Source organism: Amphiura filiformis, chromosome 8, assembly GCF_039555335.1.
Source record: "Amphiura filiformis chromosome 8, Afil_fr2py, whole genome shotgun sequence".
Lineage (NCBI taxonomy): Eukaryota > Metazoa > Echinodermata > Ophiuroidea > Amphilepidida > Amphiuridae > Amphiura > Amphiura filiformis.
This window is the reverse complement of record NC_092635.1, coordinates 22,101,986-22,129,098: the sequence shown is the minus strand read 5'-3', so window position 1 is coordinate 22,129,098 and position 27,113 is coordinate 22,101,986. Positions and strand designations below refer to the sequence as shown.

Here is a 27,113-nt window from a genome sequence, read left to right as displayed (position 1 = left end):
TTTTTGGGAATGATATTTTTTGGAAGGGGGCAAGAGAAGCAGTGAAGGTGACAATTTTTTCAGAATGAGGAAAAACCCCTACAAAATTCCTTAAAATAAGGCAAGACAGAGCATAATATTTAATATCAGGGGAAAGTAAAGTACAGAGTAAAAGCTTGAAGCGGAAGTAAAATAACCCCTATGGTGCTGACACAATAGAGGGCACTGTTTTCTGTAAATTATGTGATATGGAAAAGCCACACACAAATAAGCAGTGGAAGGTTAAGTGTTACCAATACCAACTGTAGCCACTTTCCCTCATATACCTTTAATTTGGACTCTTATTACTACTTTGAAGCAAAAGATGAAAAACCAGAATACACCAGAATTCTTTACAATGGAGAAATATATTAAATGTAGGCCTATAAGACTAAATGTATTGATACAATTAGAAGCAGTGTAAGCAGGACCAGATTCTTATTTTACAGGACATAATAATAAATAGTATAGATAGATAAATAGTAATAAGAGTAAGAATAGGTGCAGATAGAGCTTGTCTACAGGACTTCTCGATTTAACTAGTTTGGTTGCTAAAGTGAGGAAATATTTAGGGATAGATGCAAATTTATTAGTAGTAAATTTAAATTTGCAAAAGCCAAGTTATTATTATACATGGTATGTCATGCAAGTTCACAGGTATTAGTTGAATGAGTAATATATATGGACATATATGTGTATCTATATATGAATTTTGTCAACACAAATACATCACGGTTTATTAGTTGTGGTATATGGAGTGCGATAGGGAGAAAAAGGTCAAAGGTCAATAATCATCATCATACCTTGATCTCCTCTGACAGTGCAGCTTTTTCCTCCTTTTTGTTTGTGTTCAGGTTAATGAATTTCAAATGGAAGTGAAAGAACGGGGAATAAAAAATGGTGGAGATGGAGAAGAGGAGGGTTGAAAGATGAAGAAGAGAAAAGTATGGGAGAGGACAGAAAGGATGGACTAAGTTAAGGAATTGTGTATGGCCAAATCAACTAAATTGATTCATTTATTTGCTTCTTTCATTTTTGCTTTACTGATTTGCAAAGTTATGCCTTTTCAAATAATTTCAAAGTTAAAGTTGTATATTAAAGTAAATAAAGACATTTTGATATTCTCTTTATAATCTCATCAAATTATGTATATTTTCTTTTTTATGAAATTCAGTGTTAATGTTCGGTAAATGAAAGTAATTGCTATCAGGCATATCTTTCAAAACAATTCTAAATATAATTTTCATATTAACATATAATACAAACTATGATTAAAATGTGCAATTTAAAAATAATAAACCAAAGTATGGCCACGTCAATATGGTACCATGTACTGATTTGTAAACTGTCCAATGGATTAGTAAATGGGTTAGTTACAACACATTCTTCTACGCAACCAATGAATAATTCATTGGCCCATGGTTAAATTTTAATAGTTATATTGTATTGGCAGCAGACGACGCCATTTACAAGATGACATAACAACATTCCACGTGGCTACACGAGTCATGAAACAGTCTGTACTAGCAAAAAAAAAGTATGCAAATAAAACAGGCATAATTTTCTAAAACAGTCCCATGCCTGCTCTGTATAATAACTATGCAATTCTGAAAAATGCAGATTTTAACAGAAATCTAAAAACTAAACACAAATGATGACTACTATATGAAAATGAAAATCTCTCCCAAGAGTTCAAAAAATTGCAACAAATAAGAGATCTAGAAACAAGGAGGTTAAAAAAAGCTAAAATTATAATCTAGAACAAATCAAGATGGTGTTTTTATTTTAAGACTCCATTTTAACCATGAGGCATTAAAATCGATCCAAAGAAGCATTACTGGTACACAACTTGGACCTGAAAATAAGACACTAAGCAAGACTATTATGATATAATATTAACATGCGTATGTAGCAGACGACATTTGATTTGTATACATTACCTTCTAAAGTTACTTGACCTGTAACCCCACTCTACTGGATCAAATCAATTTATTTTAATATAAAATCATAATTGAATCAAAACTTATTAGAAAAAACGGAAATGAAAATCTGCGGTAAAATAATATCTGCAAAGGAAATAGTCATACAACAGAAACTAAAACTAACTCAAAATAGGTGTCTCTCAAAGAAGTATAAATAATAAGTAACAAAAATAAATCAATAAATGGCATCCATTTGGATAAGAGCAGATTTCTCTGAAATGGCCGCCTACGACGTTGGCAAGTTTTCCTTTTTTTTTGTTAAAGAAATAATTGCTATAAATAATGGGCTAATTAGCTTGAGATAGATAGTCTAAAATGGAAATAGTATCGGAAATGGAGAATGTCAAGAAGCTCGATACAGATGAGAGTAAAGAGAAATGACAGATGAGAAGAAGATCAAGAGCTTGATCATCACACATTCTCTTCCTCCAAACAAACAATGTCCCTTTTTTTTTTTTTTTTCTTTTCACACATAAAACACTCCACATTCCTCCACTCACAATCACTCCACATCTAGCTTCTCCACACATGATCCACTAATGGCACACTACATACTACTAATACACAGTCTCATGCATGCAAAGTACATGTATTCATGTTGTACTGACTGGCCTAGACAAGTAATAAATATATACAATATTTGGCTACTAACTTTTGAAACAAATGAAGCAGCACCACATACACAAACTGAACACACTAAAAACATAGACATCTGCCACAAATTTGAATATGTACACACATTGCTGCTTTATGGATTCATTAATTTATGCAATTTACCCCTGTGATGTCAACGGTGACGTCACCCTCATCTTCATCTTCTGGTGAGAGCGCATCCAGTTCTTTCTTGAATTGGGCAAACTCTGCAATGAAAAAATTGTATAAGCACAAAACAGTGGTAAGCCTAGTTACAAATTTACCATACTACTAAGGTAAGCTGACAATATTATTTATAAGGTTTCCTGCAGTAGAACGGACGCGCCGCATCTATTGTTTTTTATACCGCAGGCCGCCGACACAATTAGTTGTTATCAGCTAATCTGTTTTATCACCGAAAGTGTGAGACTGATCAATAAACACCATAGCATCAACTCAATACGAAGCCTACATGGTAAGCTTCCAGCACCGATCTATTTACATAGGCCTACCTAAAGTCACTGATTTGAAACTCTTATCTTAAATCATGTTTATATTGTTAATTAACATATAACTGGTAGGGGAAATGGCCTGGCGGGGTTGAAGCTTTTGGATTATAGCTTTTTCAAAGCCGATTGGGAGCCATTCTGGAAATAGGACTCATTTTAAAATCGCTGGTAAATTGGTAAAAATGGTTTAACCATAGACCCTGGGTATAACCTAGAAAGGTTTTCGATTTCAACACACCAATAAATGAGCCTAATAGTAACATAATTATAACAATCCTCATGGTAATGTTACATGGGTTATAGAACTGTTTTTATACCGCGAAAACTTCAGATAACTGTCCTGAAAACATCAGTCGCTTCAAATCGCATGCAATACACGGCATGACGGCAATCCCCTTTCCGCATTAAAATATCTGCACTATCGCCTCGTGTTTTCATACACCCCACTGCACGTGCGAAATGGCAATCTTTCCCAGTTTCGCGTTATTTCTAGAAAGGAGGGTGCAAGCATTCCCTGCATTTTTTTTTCTACGATATCAGAATCAGAAGTTATGCTGAAAAGTATAGTCCATTATAATAAATCTTCCCAAGAGAGAGAAAATCTGATTTTTATATAATTTTTATATGAGCTTAAACTCCTAAAAATGTACTTATTAAAAATTTTAATAGTATATTTGAAAAACGCTTCGCACAGAGTCGGGGTTTCCCCCTTTACATGATAAATGAAAACATTGGGTGATCTAAAACATGCTTCAAAGTCTTACTTTTTTAATCGAGTCGTATCAATTTCATGTATAATTATGATCAACCAAGCTTCATTAATAAAAATAAGTATAGTCCTGACGTTTGTGACAATGTACAGTATTTCAAATTCAAATTTTCCATCTCGTAAGTTGTCATGATCTGTTTGCCGATACACCTCCTGATTGAATCGCCGCCCCAATTAACATTGTTTGAGCATTCAATAGAATAATGAGATAATCTGTTAATTCTGTTTACCACTAAAGTGTGTGAATTGTTCTCGATTGACCGGAGCGGGACCGTGTTTACAACTCTATCCTAATTGCGAGATTAAATCAATTGCATGGGATTTGGCAGTTCACACATCGGATTTGGCAGCCGTGTTTACAACTCTATCCTAATTGCCAGATTAAATCAATTACATGGGATTTGGCAGTTCACACATCGGATTTGGCAGCCACAAGTCAATAATATTATAATAATCTGCATTGCATTTGCCACTTCGATTTTCGTTTAGTGCCGGCCAGTTAGGGCCTACTACAATAGGGCCTACTAGTGCCGCCCGAAAAAAAAATCACTAGCTACCGATACCATCAACAATAGCTGGTTAATAATGTAACAGTAAACAGTTATATTCATCCATTATCACACATTCACACACACTCCCTAGATGTTTATAGTTATATTGACCCATGATTTAAACCAGCGTAAACAATGGACATTGTTTATTCAATGTGCACTAGTGCAGAAGTCCGTCGTACTGCGGTGTACCGCGACTGGTGCCACTACTATTAGTGACCATTGATTTTATCGGAAATCTCAAGAGGTGCTAATTGCTACTTACAGAAGTGTGAAAAAATGGGATGAGGTACGCCCCATTTGCGGGATCCCGCTAAAAACTGCAGTGCGACTGGGTAGGCTTTATAAATAATATTGTCAGCTTACCTAAGTCCATACACTTTTACACATTACACATATACTTTGATCAGCTCGTAATCTGTTATTGTTATTTGTTCCTAAATCTATCAACTTGTTTAATGGCTAGATCAATCAATCTAATCAATTCCTTACCTTTTTTATCAAGTTTACCGCCAAAGAATTCATCAGCCTTGCCTTCATCCTCTTCATCTACACCCTCATCTACATCCTTGCGCTCTCCTTCTTCTTCTTCTTCTTCAGGTTCCCTTGTGACATCCAAGTTGATGTATGGTCCCAGGCAGCTATCGGCGATGTCATTACGGCCGATCCTATTTAGTGCTTCACAAAGTTTGTCACCTGTGGGAAGTAGTAACAACAAAATGAAATATTTGATTCTGGTTATTTTGTTTCTTAGGCCTACTATATATATCTGCCAGCATTTCCATTAATATTGTAATAGTACAAAGTTCCTTTAAGTACCTTTGTGTATAGGTAAATTGTAGGGCCTAAGAAGGTTAAAATTGCAAATATTTCAAAATTGAGCATGGGCAAAAATATTCCCTCAAAAATGACCACTTTTACCATACCAAAGTTTAAGATAAAGCTGAGCCTTGTTGATCTCAGGGCATAACACACTACATCCTTTGCTTACACTAGAGAATAACTGTGACTAGTCATCATCTATTTGCCTATATACATTTATTGTAGCCCTGCTAGTAGCAGGGCATAATATAACCAGTATCGCATCGCATTTTGCTACACAATCTAGCCAAATTGCTATGCAATCACACAAACATATGTCATTGCTATTCATAATTATTGCTATGCAATATTCTGACACTAAATTATGCCCTGGCTAGTAGAATAATTCTAATGTAATCCAAAGATAAATAAAGAATTGTCAAAGTGGCAAAAAAGCTAGAAATCACACTCCTCATGAGTTTGTGGTGAGCTTTTAAGAAGAGTTATGAATCACTTTCCCCAAATCTGAAGCCCTAGTTCTGGTTCCACTAGTCTTATTAACCCCCTGAGCACTACCTGCCGATCTAACATTGATTCTGATTGTTCAATTACATGATATCTTCACTTTAATCACCAATCAGAATGGAGCTTTGCAAGTAATTCATCCCAATTTTTTGGCATGGTGAAATTATTCTAACAATGGTGCTGATTGGGCCAACTGATAATGAAAACTTCTTTTTGGCCAATCGGCAGGTAGTTCTCATGGGGTTATCATACAAATATTGTTTTTGTTATAATTGGTACACCTACTTGTTGCATCCTTGCCGGCTCTTTCTGCCCACGTGTGCAGCATTACAAAGGCTTGTTCTGTTTGATCGTCATTCTCATGCTGGATGGTCGCCAAATCTTTGTCACTGATGTCAAGCTCTTTGCCAAGAGCTTTCCAGTCTGAGCCGATCTGTTCTGCGATCATCATTAGCCTGAGTTCAGCCTTCATTTGTGCACTTGTTGGACCTGAATGTACAAAATGGACATTAGTAACAGTGAATGTTAATGAGGAAATTAATAAGATTTACACTATGCTGATGAACCTCTGAGTAAGTTGCTGAATGTTTTTAAGATTTGTTGTGTCTTATACTTTTTGCCAACTACCGATGCCATTCAGCGATCATGTGTGCACCTTGGTAAACTTACTACACAAGATAGCATAGAAATATCAGCATTTTTGAAACATTTTGGTTGGAAAAAAAATGGTGGGGGCCTTTAATTGAAGGGGAGCGACTATTTGAGGATAGACGGTATTGAATCACATGTGTCAGGTCATGTGACCCATACGTCAGTATATAACATGGCAACAAATTTGAGTGTTCCGATTTCTGAATAATACACATCTAGTGCCAGTGCAATAAGTATGTTCTTCTAAATATATACACATTCCATAATATTACTTTAATTTATGAGAAAATTGTCATCAGGAGACAGAAAAGTGTATTAAATACTTATTTATGTCCCCTAATTTTGTAGCATTATTAAGAATTGAACGACTTACTCATTGATGGGTCCTGCAAGAAGTTGTACTTCTTCCTGAGCTTAATTGAGGCAAAGTTAAGATTGCTAGGTTCTGTTTCATCCTGTAAAAGCACACCAAATTAGAAATGAAAATTAATATGGATAAAAACAACCAGTAAATAATAACACCAAGATCACCTATAAGACTGGACACACTGCAACTTTCCTCAATAGAAGGCATTAGAATCCCTCAAGTTTTGTTCCTGTTAGACATAAGAAAACTATGTAACTTAGTAACCATTTATGATACTAACCTTTTTTCATATGATTAATAATACTGTCAAAATTTTTGTTCAATATTTTCTTCAAGCCTTTATTGCAACTTGAAATTTCTTAACACATCTAATGCTGGTTTCATACTTTCCTGCCGCTTGCCGCTTTGAAGATGATTTTACTTCACTACGCAGTCGCACCAGAAATGCTAGCGGTGACCAGCAGCAAGACGATATATCGATCACTCTACCGTTAATTCAAGTCAAATTGGAGCGGTCCAGTTCTGACCGTTGAGAACAAAATATGATTTTGGAGCAGTGCTGCTGTCACTCAGCAGTGTGCCTCGGCATGATGAAGCATCAAACGGCAGAAACGCAGAAAGTATGAAACCAGCATAAGAGTTCAATGAAGTACAATGAAATTGACCAGTAAATGCCAATGCCAAATAATTACATTCACCTGCTTGATTCAAGAAGACACGTTTGTTACCCTTTTCCCTTACTGAGCATGTCAGATGCATTTGTTGCGGTATATCAATTCCATTTTAACATGGCATCTCTCAAAGTGTAAAATTAAACCTTGAATCAAATGAATGCAACATTTTAGAAATAACATTCTGTGGTCCACATCAGTAATCTGACCAATGCATGCAATCACAGTGTGCTCTGAAATGCTCAACTTACTACAACAAGCTTTGACTATGTGTACATTTTATTTGTGTGTGTTTTTATTACATCGATATTGTTGCTGTAGCTTAAGAACCCAAAACTAAATTGACTGGTTCGATTAAGCCTCTGTAACAGCACATCATCTCTGTAAGACACCATGCATAGAAAATATCCCAAACAGACTAAGTGTAACCACTTGGTATATAAAGATCATACTTTTCTGTACTCATTAGGCTACTTATACTCACACTGACCATGCAGGAACCTGAATCTTGATCTACTTCCCTAAATACCATATCACATAATGAATATGGAATAGATTGCAAATATGTAGGGCAACAGATCGGGATAGAGGTTATTGCATTGGCCACTGTTTCACCTGTGCACCCAATACAGCAATATCACAGACAGTCTCCACTATGAGGTAACCTATAGTTACTTAGCTCACTCCCTACTCTCTGTGGTACCCCAAGGTACTCACTTCAGAGCCTTAGTATTGGTTATTGTACTCAAAGTGGTATGAGATGCAGGGTTGGTTAAGGTATACCATGGGTATTACAAAGAGTCATGGAAAAAGTCCTCTTTGCTTTCACAACATGGCAAATATTAAGCACCCACCATTCTCAAAGTTACTTACTTAAGAACCTGGGACATTAATTATGTTGAATGCGGTATACCCATAAAGGAGAAGGCTGGATGTGAACATGCTGAAACCCAAATAGTGCAGTGCAATATGAATTTATACATGGAAGTGCAGGGACATGCAGGGTATATATATAATTGACAGGATTTGTTTTTTGTATGTGGATGCAGTAAACACACATTTAACATTATTATGATATAATCCCCCTAAATGTACGGTAATTCAGTCTGACAGGCAAGTCTTATGAAAATCATGCTTAATGAAAAGTTATCGCGGAGGTTCCTTGTCGTCATGGACGTCAATCCAGGGGGCAGGGGGGACATGTCCCTCCACCTTTTAGCAAAATTTCCCATTTTTTGTTGCCAGATTGGCGCTAATGCTTGTCGCTGTGGTTGGAGTATATTATAATGATGTCACACGTTTACATACCACATCCACATACGAAACACTAATCCTGTCAAATAACTCGTAGATGGTACTTATACAAGTTTGATGAACTTATTCGGTACATACATAGTGGAAATATTCATATCGTACATAAATAATGCATTCAAGGTGTATACATAATGTATTAGTAAATAATAAATGATCAAATGAAATGTATTTTGTTACTCCTCAATGCAGCCTGTATCTACGTTCTTTAATTTGTACAATACAGCTACTATGAACTAGTCTAAAAATAAATATTTTCTGGCTTGCAATTGAAATCATTTTTATATTGTAAAATCATATGTTATATTTTGACTACTAGATTCATCTAACCAAACTGCGGGAAGATTTAGATTATTCCACCCCACCCCATGTCTCTCCCAATTTTGGTGCTTTCCACTATCACACCTCCAAAATTCAACCCAAAGGTTCACACAACTTCAATAGGTTAGTTCCAATGACCAGCTGATTATAAAAGCTCACTGATGCGAGCCAATTTATCTGCCTCAACCTATAAACAAGTTCTCTAAGTGGGAAAATATAAAACCTATATTTTGTTTGTTCTTAGAATTAAAATAAGTTCACAATGGTAACAGAATCACAAGGACACAAAATGTAGGCTTTTATATACAGCACACACATACACACCATTTTTTGGACATTGAAATCTTCACTTTTATGTACAGGTAATGTCAAAGGTCACATCAGGGCAAAATATTATTTCCGATCAGCAAATAAGATAATAATCACACGATGGCAAGGTCATGACCTTTGACATGCAATTTTATATGGATGTTGTTATACTGGAATTTACAAATCACAACCACAATGATAGCAATCTAATTGTCCTACCTCGTTCTGTTACCATGGTAACCGTAATGATGGAGTCAGTCCACATTAAATGTTAATGGGAGAGGTAAAAGACAAGGCAGAGAAATAGAGAGGTTAAGACGTGCTACAAGATAGTCCACCTGGTAGAATCTCATTTTCTTTTTTCTCACCTATACAGAAAATAAGCTTAATCAATACCAAGAATCTAAACCCCCTGAGAACTACCTGCCTATTGGTCAAAAAGAAGTTTTCGCTATCAATTGGACCAATCAGCAACATTGTTAAAATAATTTCACCACGCAAAAAAATTGGGATGAATTATTTGCAAAGCTCCATTCTGATTGGTGATTAAAATGAAGATATCATGTAATTGACCAATCAGAGGCAATGTTGGATCAGCAGGTAGTGCTCAGGGGGTTAAGACTTAGTGATATAGTCTGTACAGGATGATGTTAAAATCAGATCCTACTTGTTGGACAACTACAAGATGATTATTATCTAATTTAACCACTCTGATTATTATTTTAACCATTACAATATCTATTCCAAATTTAATGTCCCATAAATTAATAAAATGACCATTTCAATGTAATCTTTTAAAGAGAAAACAGAGATGAGGATTACTACCTGATTATACTAGAGATTAATTTTTTTATTCCTTTATTCAAATTCTAAGGCAACCAATGTGTTTCCAAAGTATTTTTTTACTATTTAATTGATTTTCTATGCAAATTCAATAAATAATTTGCATCGATCGGACTAGGTGTATGATTTGATTTCAAATTAGTTGCTTCAATAAATTACAATATTTTTACAATAATCTATACCATAATAAATGATTTTCAATACAATGGCTGAACTATTTATAAGACTATCTATATCAACTGTTATCTATAACAGGCTTCTTGAGTATTGATTTCAAAATGGCTGCCTGCATAATCACCATGACAATGTACAAAATGGCTGCCTACCTGTCCCTCCATGTACTCATCAATTTGGGTAATTGAGTACATCTCTTTCTGTGGTGTGAAAGAAACGGGTATAATGATAGAGTCAGAGAGCAGAAATATACGACATGCTGTAATTGGTTTTGACTTAACTGTTTGTTACTTTTTGCAAAGAAATAAGTTTCTAGAGTCTACTTCTTACTTGTAAAAGAAACATGCAGAATTACAAATGCAAGAACACAATATTTATAGCTAAAATCAACCATATTGGGGGTTAGGACTGACAATGCTATTATTATTGGGTTAATAATATGCAAGCATGTTGAGATCTTCATGCACTAGCCTTGCCCAGGCACGTACATAATCTGTTTTGATTTTTTTTATGCCTAAGTTGATCGGCTCATTGGAGGCATTTACAATTTTTTAAACATGCGCAGAGCACATCACAAGCTCAAAGATGTACGTAAGGACAGTTTAGACAATAATAACCACATTATTTGATAAATTATACGATGTTGATTTTACTATGTGTATACCGGTATCACAAAAGATTGAAAATATTAAGACAAATGGTCAGGACTAATGAGAATTTTTAGGTACAAAAAGTTTTACCATTTGATGTATTAAAGAAAGAGGTTGTGTTTTCTGTCAGAAACAGTGATTTTATAGATAAAACAACAAAATGTAAAATGAAATTGAAAATTAATAGATAAACATTATTTTACTTTGAATGAGGTAAGCAAAAAATAATTCTGAACAAATACCACAGTAATTTAACATATCAAAACTAACAAGGGTTTCCTCCCTCCTTTGAACATTTACATATGTAAGCACTTTGATGCTGATTAAGCTCTAAATGTGAAAGCTAGATGGAAAATACACCAAAATGAAATTTAATAAAATACATGACCACAACGGTATTCAGGAAGTTCAGTTATGTAATTTGAATTTTGTTCACATTGATTATTCATGCATATGTCAAAGGATAATTTTAGTACAAAACCAAACTTTACTGGTAGTTAGGAACACAGTACATATGCAGGAAACAGTAGTCTATGTAACAGTTTGTTACATTTCTTTAGGACAAATTTGATCTGGAACAAACAAAAATACCAGTTTGGGTTTTTTTATTCACATTAATTTGAGCAAATAAGGACATCTCCTTGCTTTCAAAGCAGCCCATGCAAGTACCAAGGCAAATTGCTTTGAATCAACTCCAATTAATGAGTTCAAATTCAAGATGCATGTATCATTCATTCAAACGTGTATAAATATTTTAGTCATAATACCTCTGTAATCTTCTCCTTGTATTCCTTCTGTTTATCACCAACAAGAAAAAGGATTAAAAATAACAGATATGGTTTGAATCTTAAGTAATGTAAATGGTTTCAATTGATGTAGCACAACATGCATCTCAGTCACTGTGTTTGAAAAGTTGTATATTTGTCCTTCAAAGTCCATGTTCCCTTTTTAATTCTTTGAAATTGTAAATCATATCAAACCATGCAGTCTAAAACATCACTTCAAAGAAATTAGTCATAAAAGTAGTGTTTGTAGAGTGTTTTGTTTTGGGTTTTTTTGCCTCCAAATACTTAAATCTACAAAAAGTAATCAACACATTTGATAAACTCTGATTTACGATCATTTCAGCATCAGAATTTCAAAACATAGCTGTGTAGAGCCACATTCTGGTTCATTATATTTATGTATATAACAAATATTGATGATGAAATTGAGAAATATTGAAAACAAAATGGCTGAAAAATGAGATGAATATGAACCAATTAATGTACCTGTTCAAACTGCTCCCGCTGTTGTTAGAGGTTTACAAAAGTAGTGGTTGGTGACGGATAGGGGCGAAAGAGATATAAGAAGAGTAGGTTTAGTATGTCAGCCCTAAATCTAAACATGAATTGTAATGATTCTATAGAATGGATGCATGGGTAGGATTAGGATTTAAACATGCAACGTATTGACAATATCACAGATACGTAAACTTGTCATGACAATGGTTGATATGTTCTACAAGAAATATAACAGTACAGGATATTCCGGGAGTAGTTGAGGCCGGGTGCTCTAGCAACCAAGGGTCTGGGTGTAGCAATCAAGGGTCTGGGCGTTATTGATATATGTTTCTTCACAAGTTGTTTTATGCTCATCAAACATATAGCTGATACATATTAGTATCTCAGAAGTCCACAAGTAACTATGGGGAAAGATGTACAACAGAAAGATCAGGACATGCATTGGGTCTGAAGATTTTAGGGTAGTCCTTGAGATAGTAGCATTTCAAAGGGGATAAATATTTGCATGATCTGTAGATAACACCTTGATAAATGTTTTGTATAAAACAATTCAAAGGACTACACAAGATCATGTGGTCATGCACCTGTCTTATGGAGTGAGATGGTATGTCAGTATATCAGCATGCTTTACTCTGGTATAAGGTTATCCAACCAGGGAATTGAATATTGATGGTATGGTATGATCAAATTGATTAGGACAATCACACTTTGTATGGATCTTAAAGGTGATCTTGACTCAAATACAATGGTATTATTTCACATGACAGATTGGATCAATTATTGAAACAAAATCAACCAACTTATTCTCAAAGCACCAATGGGAAACCACAATAAAACTTTATGCATCATGCAATTGTGCAAGCACTTCATACTTTCAGCGAAAAAAATAGAGCTGGCTTTTTTAAAGAGCCACTTTGGTAAGCATTGGATAATATCACGAAAGAAAGTAAACAAAACCATATTGCAAGCCAGATAACATCAACTTAAATAGACGTCTATACATCCAAATCAATAAGTATCATTACGCATCTTAAGTTACTTATGGTACAACATGCATTTGGGAACTTAATCTTACACCTATACACAAACAGAATTAAGTTCTTGGTTAAAATGCATGATATATTAAAGATGCTCTAAGTAAACCATTAGTAAGTACTAGCATGACAACTTTATATGCATGTTTTTTTTTTTCTGAAAAGATCCATATGAAAACATTTACAAGTCCATAATCTAAGTGAAAGGAGTTTTGGAATTCATCTTTGATTTAACAGATTTAGTTTCCTTTTGAACAAATATTGACCAGGTATTGCTTGATACCATTGACTTAGGGAAAGTTGTTGTGTTGTTGAATACCCATGCACATTTATATTATAGTAGGTTGCTGAGAAACAAAAAGCCAATAGTAGTAGTATGAAATTCCCAGCTCTTCAGGTGCACTACTGCTGAGCAGTGTGATTATGACATGTTTGGGGCTCGAGCAAACTGACATATGAAAATTCTGAGAGAGAAAAAATCAGGACTCAGCGAGGATTGAACCCTAGTCGCTGGATTACCGGTCTGGAGTCTATTATGAGTTAACCACATCAATCAGGTGTTTTTTAAGTCCAATAAACATCAAAATAGAAAATACTGAAGAATGGACCGCAATACTGGCATGAAATTTAGAGGAGTTTATACATGTTACAGTGAAAAAAGAAGAGCTAATGTGAAGCTTGAAGGATTTACACTTATAGTACTAGTAAAACCTTGATACTGTGTCTACAGAGATCCACTGTTACACATATACCTGACTGGCATCAAGTTTGGCATGAACAAAATCCCATTTCACATTACAGAATATGATGAAATGTATAGCACTTCTGGTCAATGTACAGGTATTCTCTCATGAATATAAATTCTCTTCCTAAATAATATTTTGGTTTTATGCATGATATTATATAGACTTGGTGCTGGGACTAGGTGCAAGAAATGGAAAGAAAATGTGACTTATATGATAAGTTATACTATTATGTACTTAAAGATTTCAATCTTGAGTTAGTTTGAGCACAATAAAATGCACAAATCATGGAAGTTAATGAAACTATTAATACCACTTAAAAGCCATGCAAATTAATTAACTCAAACTTTTTTTGATTATACAAATGAATAGGGTTTGGTATTAAATATGAAACAAAATATGCAAATATATGCAAATAATTTGTTTGTTGGTGCTCATACCTCTCCTTTTTCCATGCGGTACTCCTAGAATAGAGAAAAATAATGGGAAATAAGGCAAATGCGTTATGGACTCAAATTTGCGATGAGACCACAGATTTGTTTTCAATGGAGATTGACAGCGTCTTTATACACAAAACCACACACACACATGGACATAATATCGTAGAGCAAGATGTTCAGAAAATTCTGGCAAAGTCTTGTAGTATTTTTGAAGCAAAATATCAATTGCTATAAGTTCTGATTTGTTAAATTTGGCTGCATAATGCCCATGCTCCACACACACCAAATACTGACAAGAGCTAACACATACATCTGAATATCCCAGCATTCCCTTATTATTTTCCCCACAAGTTTAAACAAGATGGCAGCAAAATCATGAATCTCCATTTATTTTTAAATCTGTGGATCATAAACATTCCATTTTAAGACATAAATCACCCAGTCTGGCAGAGGGAGGGTGTAAAGTTAACAGAACTGCATTCAAGCATGCTTGAAAATCAACCGACGGTCTGTGCAGCATCTTTTATGGAGCAAAATTAAAATACACTGCAACAAAAAATAGTGGTTAGAATGCCTAAATATTATAATACTATACATTCGAACTAGTTTTAGGTTTGTCAATGCATGATCGTTACCTTTCATATATGTTCAACTTATTAATTTGATTTGAAAATCTACTTGAACTATTTCTTACTTTACTCTTATACTATAATACTAGTAGCCATTGCTGACACAATAACTTTTTTTTTTAAAGTAATTGAAAATAAACACAACAGTCAACACAAGCAAAACAGTATATCAATTCTATTGATATAAAATAAAATATACAAATTAAAAAGAAACTTCAAAGAAAACACAAAAGCTACAGAAAATAAAATGGAACTTAAACCAAAATGTTCTAAAGCAATACATGATCAAGCTAGGGTATGGCTATGTTAAAATTAATTATCTGAAAGTGCACTTTATAATCTTCATGTGCAAGAGATAAAATACTTTAATTTTAAATGTCAGAAGCCTAATTTTAAAGGCTATGTTAATCTCTATGATGATTTCAACTTAGTGTTGGTTGGCTTAAAAACTCATCAAGACTTTTTGTGAAGATTTTTCAATTCTGCAATATTCATGTGCACAGAAACCCATAACCTTGTAGGCATTGAAATTAATTGCTCAATATTTATCATATTATGAAAAGATTTATGTAGACAGCTTACAGTTTCATTTGTGGTTGCTGCAAGTGCATGTGATATTGTGTAATTTACAAAGCTGTAAGCTTATGTCATGTGATTTGCAGCAAAATTCATTTAAAATGTGTGCATAGACCTTGTGAATTGCAATTGTCCATTATACATCAGCATTGAAGCATTCTTGTGTATGTGTGAAACCCAAGCTTGACCATCGCAGGCATCAACTACTACATAATTTAGCTGAACAGGTAACTGTGCAGCTGCCTAACAAGCTCTTACACAAGACCAATATCATACACCAACCACGCATGCAGACAGACACCCATGCAGTGTTCAACAGCTATGGATACATATTGCATATGGCAATTTTCAGGCAAGGTTTTTTCTGCAATAATGGGCTATTCCAGTTGAAGCCCATACAACCTTATGAAAGACATGACCTTAATCTCCTACACATGTGGTGTAGACTTTAAATGGAATCACCCATTCTGGTAACCCTATTTAAAATACACACTCCATGTGGAAGATTAAGGTCATGTCTATCATAGGGAATGTGGATTTCATCTGGAATAGCCCAATGTGTTTATTATATATTTAATTTGTCCAGTCCTTTCTTTTGAAGTGCCTCGTCAAGTACTTTAATCATTTCAAAAGTACATAAGTTATATAAATTAATGCTGGGAAATCTAATGAAGTTTAGCAGCAGACTGGCTTTCAAATCAATTTTCCTGGATTTGAAATAAAAAACATTGGTATTTGTTGCCATATGCAAAATGTTAACCCCTAACCAGTATTAACTGGTTCATACTGGATACCTCTTCTTCACTTGATTCTGTCTCTGATTCACTTTAAGCTTGCTTTTTGATCTGTTCACGCAACCCAAAGTATGTTGTTACGTAAGGTTAAAGTTGAAGGGATAAAAGAGACAATGATATATGAATGGGTTAGTGATGATAACAATGATGAAGTTATGGGGAATAATCCTTTCTGAGTTTCAACTCAGCCAATGTGGCACCAGGAACTGACAATGTCATAATAATATTGCAGTTTATAACATGAGAAAGTGATATCTGGGGCCAGTTTCACAAAGACTTACGATCGATCTTACGATTGCTTTACCACACATAAACCTCCATTAAAACAACTGTAACATCAATCGTAAGTTTGAAACGGTCCATGCACTTTGATTGACAAGTGTAATGGTAATTGCAAAGGAATTATGAATGAGGTCCTGCCTTCTTTTCACGTACTAGGCTTAAGTATCCTCAAGCAAGCCAATCAAATGGCTGACATTATATCACTCATGATATGACATCATAGCAGAATAATGGGCGTTCAATTTAGGTGGGTTTGAAGGCTCCTTAGCCCTCCTTGTATAAATATGTACTTAGTGGTAATTTGTGGTATGCTTTTAAGATCAATCCATTCACAACAACAAGGAACTGGTCAATTATGATGAATGATAGAGAGAAAGAAAAAACACATTGGAACATCAGGATTTGAATTATGATTTGGAAACAACGCCTCAAAGCTTATTAAGCTTTTGAGAACTACACCTTAACAACATTTGTGCTTCAATGCATGCAAACTTAAAATCACAGTTATTTGAATAATTTACGCACCTTGACAAAGTGAGGCATAGTACAATTGAGGTTGCATATTGGTTTTTGCGGAGGCATTCCACGGTGCACCTTTGGTTCGCGCATGAAAGACAAACGGCCGCAAGCCTCTTGCGACTGATCCCTCACGCGCACGAAGAACGGCAGCCGATTCTCGTGGAAGGCAAAAGAAGTTCATGTGGAGCTGGTCTCCCGATTTCTGGACGGGCGTAAGGTTTCCGGCCATCTCGATGTAAACCGGTCTGCCGTCAAGTACCTAAAAATAGTGAAAAAATAAGCAAACAATCTTCAAAAAAATTGACAATTTTTAATTAAATTTTGTCTTTTATAAAATCATTGCTCATTATCGTGGTTTTTTTCAACTTGAATCCAAAAATTCTCCATGTACTCACCTCAGCGTCCTTACTGCGAGCAACTTCCTTGAAATGTTCTTGCTGCTCGAGTGTTTTGTCCAATCTGTCATCAGTCATGCAGAAGACACGTACCCGTGACTCGATGGGGTCGTGCGTTTTCGCAAAGACAACAAACTTGGCCATGAACGGTACTGCTTTAAGCTCCAAATATAAGTCTCTAGCAAAATTGCTGGCTTGGTCTATTTCTTTACAGTCCATTAACCAAAACCTGCCAAAAATATGCAAAGATAAAATGTAAGCATTTGACATTCAGAATTCAAACCAAGCTTAGACCAGGGATCCTGCAACCCAAGGAAACAAAATTCTACCACTTTTCCCGACAATATTTCTATGACGAAATTATAATGTTTTGGACTTTACATCATATTATGATCAGCAGCAGTTTCTAGTACTACTGTCTTTATCAAGTTACAAGAATTTACTTTCTCTGGCTGTTTATAATAGCACACATTTTTTGTTGCGTCACATTCTCACAGCAAACTACCAAACCGTTTGTACTCTTTATTTATATTTTCTCATAAAATTTACATTCCTTTGATGCAAACATTGAATAATGAAAAGTAGCTTTACCTTGCAGAAACGGTTGTGGTAAATGATACACAGTCATTGACAAATGTAAGTGGTGTTGTTCCTGTGATATCTTCCCACTGTGCTGGTGCGGTTCCACCTAAAAACATTAAAAACATGACAATTAATTAAGTGCAATGGTTAAAGACAGTAAATAATCATAATCATCCAGAGCAGGCAATAAGAATTTTTCAATAAGTATACTGACCAGCATGTAAAGGTGTCCCTGACTTGACTGATTCTGAAAGCCTAGCAACATCAGAACAACTTCCAATGAAAGTGTGACACCTATATATGTGTCACAGCATACTTGTTTAACTTATCTATTATACTGTATAACAGTCGCAATGCAGGTGTGTTCCCCCCCCCCCCCACATCCATTGACAACACCCTGATTTTATGCTTACCTGTGATACTACATAGCAGTCTCAATGTAGGTGTGTCACCCCCGTATCCATTGATGACACCCTGGTTGTATGCAGTGGGAACAGGAATGGTCACTGTGATTGGCTTGTGGAACTTTCTTCTCCTAGGTTCAATGGTGACAATTGGGCTCACCATCACTCGGTTACCTAGTACCTTCTTGACAACGTCGCCACCTACAGGTTGAGCCTAAAGAGGGAAAAAGAAGATGACGTTGATGAATTGCTGATATTAAGACTGACATGAGGACATCTGGTCTCTGATTATACCAATATATGTCCCAATATGATGAACAGGAGAATACTCATGTAGTCTTTGATGTTTTACATAGTCTTTTGGAATTTGGGGTGTACTAGTTCCATTTGAATCTGAGAGGTTTGGTTGATCACTTGAGCATTTTCACTATTTGACAACTATCCCATACATGCACCCTGGAGAAGTACTCTCTTCAATCCATCTCTTCCCCAGTGTCAGATTGGACACACAAAAAAGTCTCTTTGGGAAGAAGCCTGGATGACTGTAATTTTATCAGATTTTAGTTTGTGCTGATAAGGACTGAATGTTGAATTAATCATCTCATATTTCCCCAATTCATTGCATATTATGCACAGTTGTAAGTTATATTTTTTCTGAGTATGCTGTTGGTTATCACAGTATCGGTGCAGCCAGTCACTGTATGAATGGTTGAGCTTTTGTCAGATATGTCTGACTTCATCAGTATTGCACAGTTCTACCTACCTGAAGGCCAACTTTGATCTTCTTCTGTAGTGTTCCCTCTGGGAAAACAGCTTGTACTTGTGGTACAACTGTTGAGCTGAGCATCCCTCCAGAGGGCCCAATCGTATTTGTTTCTTGTCTCACCCTTGAGATGACAGCAAAGAATTGTGGGAAATCCTTTGTCAGGATTCGACAGATACGCTTGTTGGCGGCAAGTACTTTCTCATTTTCGTTGTCAACTGTGAATAAAGTAAGCAAACACAAAATAATAAGAATGTGGCAGCAATGTTGGCGGTTGGAAAGAAGTTGGACTGTCTGTTTATTATATTTTTAAGTCGGGAGGGGGTCATTTACTGATAATGACAAATTATATGTGTGCAGTTGTGAAGTTTGTGGCCCCCTAGTCCAGTTTGTGGCCCCCTAGTGTTTAGCATACTTCAGTTTTTCAAGGTCGAAGTTCATCATATTATGAACACTTCTTTATGATCCCTTCTTCACCAAATTATGTTCAAACATGAAAGCAACATTGTTGTGGATATTTCAAATTTTCAATTCCACAAGACCTTTTTTGCTGGAATTTTAACTCCATATACCAGTCATCGGTTCTCATAAGCCTTCCATCATAAGGTTTAGTCCAAAAGTAGTTTAAGTGCTTACATACCACCAGGGTTTTGTTCAAAATCAGCTGTTATTAACAAATGTTGCTGGACTTTGTCAGTTGGTACACTGTCTGTTTATTATTAGTCTATGCCTCTGGGCTCCAAAGTTACATATCAATGTGATATGACAGAACAAGTCTCTTACCATCTCCTTTGTATCCTTCCAGTGCCTTGTGTACATCATCCTCCCGTGCATCAAGAGCATGTTCCTTCCACTGCTCACCATTCTCACTTCTTAAGATCACAATCTCTCTCTCTTTACCTCTCAGCGAGGCAAAGTGTGGAACTTCTATAAGCACAGGTCTGTGTAGAGATAACCAGCAACAAACCACAGGTGTATTATTATATGCAATGTTATTATGCAGCTTAAGGTGTGTGTTTTCAGTGGTGCATGCAAATTGAAGAGTTTGTTGCTTGGTTGTTCAAAGCATTTGCATGGTGTGCTACTACAGTCTGTCCACATATATAGAAGTGCAAACCAAATATGTAGCATCGGGGGTCGATGCTTTGCGTCACACGCAAAAAACATGATGCATAAAGAATGTGGTGCGCTCGGCAAGTACAAATAGCAGTTGGCGCGCCAAAAAAGGGTTTACACACGCATTGCACTGAAATAATTATTCTCATACCTTCAGTTTCCGAGGTCTATTTACTTTGTACTTCTATGTGAACAGACTGTAAAATTGGGCTTCAACAAATGTGTTGATCGTTATAGATCTGATTCTGCCCATATAGAGTGTCTAAATTGTGTAAATGCTGCATATGTTAACTTCCATTTTTGAAAATTCCACATTAATTGGTCAGCTTAAGAAGCTGCTTCCAGCAACAAGACTGTGTGTTGGCCATGATTTGAGCAGCTGTATTCATGTACACACCAATTTAGTATGATATGTCTTGCAACTCATATCATATTAAGTATTTAATCATTTACATTTAAACTTGTCATCTCAAAAACAAAATAGTTACCGAATGCATATATATATATTATTGGCACATCATCGACAAACAACTAGGGACACTGCAGCATTTATGAATCAAAACAGGTTTGATTTTTAAAACAACTTTGTACAGATGAAGTTGATAGTGGTAGATTCAAGTTACTATACTCTATCCATCTGAAGTATGAAAGAAATAGTCTGTGAGTAATGTGCACACCTTTACTAAATTTGCATCAGAAAGCTCAGAAACTAAAATGTCTAATAAATGATCAAAACTTCTGTGCCAGGGCAGTGAAATATAACATTTGAAGATGGACATAGTATAGCAATGTGCACCTAGTTTGGCTGTGAACAACAATTTGAACAAATTCACAACAAAAATGTCACAATCCAAAGTTGTCATTTACTAGTAAGTGTGTCAGTTTAAACAATACTGAACAGAAATGCCTAAAATCATAATTAAAATGTGCCAAAAAAAACTTTGTCTTTCATGCGCGAACCAAGAAAAGTTGTGAATTTTAGGATATAATTGTCTGAACATAAAGAACTCTTTGTTTCTTGACAACTGTGTAGTGTACTATACCTGCAGAAGACATTCACTTCTCTTTCCAATAATATAATATGCAAAAATCTCTCCTTGTTTTGTGCTGTTTTGTTTTTCAATATGTAACTGCCAAGAAGACAATTTACTCCTCTTAACAATATATACAAGCACATCAACATTGACACATTACTGGTATTACAAAGAGGGTATTTACAAAGGAGTAACATAAGCTCAGAAGATTCATATACAACTTGGGTAATTAACAACAACACCTTGTTCACTTTTTGACATATTACAGGGTTGACAGCAAAACATACTGGACAAAAGAATCTCCTTCAAAATGTGCTTTTTACATAATGCTACATAATGCAGCCTTTGGAACATTTATAGACATGAGATTCATCCAAAGGCTTATCATACCGAAAAGTAATTCAATAGAATACATGAATGACTGAATGTCATAAGTCATGATGAATGCAAAGACACATTATGTTCTTGCATTCTACAAACAACTTATAATTATGATTTCAATTACTTTTGTCCAATTTTTAAATGATTTTATTTTGGCTTTTTTTTTGCAGAACACTGAACAAAAAGACAAACATAAAACAGCAACAAAAGAGAAATCAAAAGTTTTGAATATCACAAAGAAATAACCCAATACACAAATCAGAAACAAGAAAACATCCTGAAAATAAAAAGGAGTGATTACATTGTGAATAGTACATATAACAGAATAAATACTCAGAAATAGCAACCCAAACCAAATCGGGGACAGTGAATGGATGTCGCACAGTAACAATGTAAGGCCTGAACAGAACAATTTCACGCAACTGAGGATTTTACATCACTAACGAGTACAGTTTGATGTCTTTTATGTTCAAAATTACTTTTTTTTCAGCTCAAAGATGTATGACTGGACAAAAATCATGTTAATACTTGGCAATCTTTGCAAACATATAAGACACAATATCAACAGTGTGCCTGTTATTCTCATTCTACATTTAATTTGTACATGCCTGTTATACGTTAATATTTACAATAAATACACATTATTACACATTTCAAACTGCATGACTTTTTTTTTGGAAGTTAGGGAAATGAGAAATGAAATGGAAATGTTTCAGGCAATATTATGGTTTGCTGCTTGCTTGTTATGAGTGAAGCAATAAAGAAAATGAAGGAATTATATGTGATGATTAAAGGAGGAAATGGAGTATGATAATGGTGACAAGAATAGATGAAGGAGTTGGAAGGGTGTTCATGGCTACAGGCAAACTGGATAGCACACATGCAGAAAGGTTTGACCTTTGACTTGATAGGCCGTGAGTGACTTTGGTGCTTGTTAAAGGGTGCTGTAGTTGATTGTGGCTTTTGTTAACTTCACAATACTCTCAGTAGCAGTATTAGAAGTTTCTTAACAAACACCGCTTGAAAAAATATATAACGGGAAAATGTGAGCAGGCAACTGATGAAAGAAATCAAACTGAACAAAATATACTCACAAATAGCTACCACCATGATATCAATCACAAAAATAAAAACCACTGATCAAGATGCTTGCATGCACAGTAGGCTTGCTCTGGTTAGACTTATACCAGACATAACATACAATGCTTATATCATCTGGCTAGACTTGTTCAAAGCTCAACTCAAACATACCGAATGAATTTTTCCCCAGGAGGGCCCATTTCCACTATTCTGCTTATCAAACACTCCCCGTCGTTTAACGGGGATAGCTCACTGCTTTGTTCCCTAACCCTCTGCGATAGTCAGGGGGTAACGGTCGGCAGCGGTAAGTCAGAGAGAAATTGAAAAAAACATATGTAGGGTAAGGAAACAGTGAAATAGTTAGATCACAATGAGTAGTAAGCAGGGCTGGATATTTTGTTGTTTGGTAATGGTATTAAACAAAATCAAGTGTTAAAAGGTAAATTTGTATCATAGTTGGAATGACTGGGGGAAAGACTAGTACTAGTAGATGCACTTCAAACTACATTGGTTAGGATAATCAGTTTTTCTTTCCAAAATGTTAATAGTTATTGTGTTTATGTTGATTAATGACTGTGATCACAAGAATTAGATCTGTAATGCTTTAGTTAGTAGTGCCAATCACCTTTTATGTTCTATTTTAGCTGCTTCTCCTACCACCATATTACTGTACTAATTCTGAATTCAATTTCAACTAAGTACATGGCAATAGATTGGATTAATTATGCTTCTTTGTGAAATAATATGATTAAAAATATGTCTGATTAAATATGTTTTGGCAAAAAGTTGTGAGAAGTTGCATAACTATAGTAATATGCAATGAATCAGAAGCATGGTATGATCGATAGAATATGATTCGCATAGAAAGCAATGTCGAATCTAAATCTACACTATATCTTTTTACTAATTGAGTAAAATCTGACAAATATTTTGAGCTAATACTGATAAATAACGTAAAAAGCTCAACCATTAAGCTTACCCAAGGAATTGTGTGTTTGGTGGTGCCACTTCAATCACTCTAGTCGCTAATGCCTCATTCTCCATCAATGGTGGAGGTGTAGCAAGTTTGTTGCGCTTGATGAGGCGACATGTTACTCTTGTCGGGCCAGAAGCTCTCTGTGGTGGGACGACGACACGTAGGCCGGGCAGACGACAGCTTCTCATGGTTCCACCTCTGGCGTCGACCATGAAGCTGATTAAGAACCTGAATGGAGAAAGACATTGGCAGTAGATTTTATTTAATGATTTTGACCACTTGTTTAATATCTTCCCTCTTCCCCACAGGCTGATGGTCAATAGCTACCATGGACAGAAGGGACCAAGGACAAATTCAGCTCTCATTACAATTTCGGTATATGGATGGGTCCCTTTTTTTTCCAAAATTTGCTGATTTTTTAGGAAAATTGTTAAAAACCAAGACAATTTGTGTTAAATTTGATCAAAATTGTTGCTTTTGGTATATCAATGGGTCCAAATTTCTTTAGAAATGGTATATTGATGGGTCCACTTTCAAATTTTTGATGGCACGTCTCTACCAAAACCAAAACTTGAGTACCCCTCCCTTGAGACACTCCTTTAAAGACTTGCAATGGTATGGACTTTTGAATATATTACAAGTCTGTTCAGAACCTGTACTGTGTTATTGATAAGCAATTTATTTCTTTACTTCAAATTTATATGCTAAACAGGTAATAAGATATGATGAGCTACAATTATTATACGCTTTCATAAGCAATCATTTTTAAATATAATCAATACTGTTTCTGCTTCTTACCCAGCAAAGATGGGTATACTTGACGTAAGTGGTACATTGTCCAAATTGGCAACTATTGGCTTGCCATCCGGGCCATACACCATGCCCTCTACTGGCTTGCCGTCCTCATCGTAATACTGATCTCCTGGAGTAACAGTTTTTCCATCTACAGTAGTAATGGGACGTGCAGGCGTAGAGGCCATGAGCGATGCAGCAGATTCCACGGTAATCTGTGTGGTTGGCATGATGAGTTCACCATCGACCATGCTCTCCTCATGCTCTCCCAAGGGGATTTCGCGACTCAGGGTGCTGCCTCTAGAGATGTCACCTGGGAAGCCGCCAGGGCTGAGTGTGTTTCCATAGCGACCTGGCATGGAGCCTTGACCTCCTTTGTAGTGACCTGACAGGGATCCTGGCCCTGTGTAGTAGCTCATTTGCTAGAGGGTGAGAGATAAGTTATTGTAATAGGTTAATTGACAATTCATTTCTGTAATGGATATGTCAAATCAAAAGAGTAACCTCATTCTACATCAGTTTTAAACAAAACAGTTTGTCTTTATCAATTTGACTGGCATATGCCCGAATGGTTGTTTTAATTTTCTAATTTAGCTTGATTGCATCACATCTGACAACCTGCTTTTTGAAGTAGAAAAAACACTATAAATAACAAATAATTTCAAAAGGACATAGCTGTTAAGTCTAATTTCTGATACCAAAGTAAATTAATAAATAAGCATAGTTTGAATTCATTAAGGCTGTAACTGATTTGTAATTATTATGCACTTATTCCCTTCTTGCAGTCAACTGATTAGTCTTTTGTACTTACTGGGTCTCCAAGCAGCCAGTTCTCCTCCCAAGATTTGCGATTATCCATGGGCATTGAATCATCTCCCATGGTTTTGATCTCCTGAGGGGTCAGTAAGGATTGGTCACCAGTCATAGATATGTCATCACCTAGGAAATTGAATGGATAACAGCAAAAATAAAATGAGAACAAGGTAATGGTGATGTGGGTATAAAAAGGGTGAAAACTCAAGCAAATATGGTGCATGTATAATTTGGATAATAAGCGACTTCAAAACAAAAAAACGCTATCAATTATTGTGTGTTACTAGGATGCAATAATGTGAGAATAATTTTCACAAGCTGTGATTGAACAAGTATTTTCTATTATTTGTGAAAGTTCCTTTCTGGTCAAATATAATGGGATAGGTAAAGTGTTGTTCTTCAATAAAATACACATAATGAAATCTGATAGACTTGCCCATTATCACTGGCAACTTATAGATATAATAAATCACCATGCACCTCATACCTTTCAAATAAATGTGTTCAATGAAAAATACTATTCATTATTTGGAATCACATAATTATCAAACCCAGGTAGTCAACGGTACATATCTGTGACAGTTTTTAAACCATTTTATGTGTGTAAGATATGATCGTTATGATTTCCAATAGGGCAGACCAGAAACAAACTTACAAATATGTTAAGATATGTGTACAATTATACTTGTTCATCTATCTACTCTGGAGAATTGTTGAAATGTAGGCATTATCATACAATATTTTAAGATAAACTTGTAATCTAATTCTATTGTCTAATTCTTATTTGAAATAAAATACAAGAGTAAAAGAAACACTAAGCTTTTGAATTCAAATAAATAAACCTTGAGGAAATTGATTGAGTCTTCAAAAAAGTTTAAAACAACAAAAAACAAAAGCAAACACTACACACAATTTCTTTGTATAGCATGATCAAAACTGTTAAATGAAAATCTTTGGCTTTCCTTTGAACATGAAAAGGTGTCTAATAATATGCATCATTTCCCACAAATTCATTTTTAATCATTTTTACTTTGTTAAGCAAACCCAATACAGCCTCTGCACTCATTATAAATTATGATGACAAAGCCCCACAGCATACTATTGATCATGAAACAAAATCTAGATATGGGCAGTTCCCTTTTCAGCCTTACAAAATAAAACCACCACAGCCAGGATCAGCTCCCTTATGCATATTTGAGCCAATTGGTATTAGGCACACATTTAAACCAATTTGTTTGCTACAATCAGTTACAAGTGATATATATATCATTGTGCATGCAGTGAGTGCATAATACAAATATGATATAAAACATTCCAACATATCATTAAATTTGCTTGAAAGTCACGTTAATCGATCGATATGAATCATTGACAAACTAGTTAATAAGCCAA

At 35.3% G+C, this 27,113-nt stretch overlaps 1 protein-coding gene across 1 annotated transcript in view; it reads right to left on the bottom strand.

Annotated features, from left to right (window-relative positions):
* LOC140159458 (uncharacterized) overlaps positions 1–27,113 on the bottom strand; it is a 334,393-nt gene that overhangs the window by 54,775 nt on the left and 252,505 nt on the right. Inside the window, 20 exon segments of the mRNA XM_072182940.1 lie at positions 822–854; positions 2,778–2,860; positions 4,955–5,158; positions 6,074–6,277; positions 6,813–6,894; positions 11,853–11,879; positions 12,357–12,374; positions 14,586–14,609; positions 17,392–17,556; positions 17,558–17,644; positions 17,781–18,009; positions 18,372–18,468; positions 18,776–18,980; positions 19,530–19,747; positions 20,313–20,470; positions 23,312–23,390; positions 23,393–23,412; positions 24,120–24,344; positions 24,915–25,330; positions 25,720–25,847. Of these exon segments, the coding sequence (XP_072039041.1) occupies positions 822–854; positions 2,778–2,860; positions 4,955–5,158; positions 6,074–6,277; positions 6,813–6,894; positions 11,853–11,879; positions 12,357–12,374; positions 14,586–14,609; positions 17,392–17,556; positions 17,558–17,644; positions 17,781–18,009; positions 18,372–18,468; positions 18,776–18,980; positions 19,530–19,747; positions 20,313–20,470; positions 23,312–23,390; positions 23,393–23,412; positions 24,120–24,344; positions 24,915–25,330; positions 25,720–25,847 (2,702 nt within the window).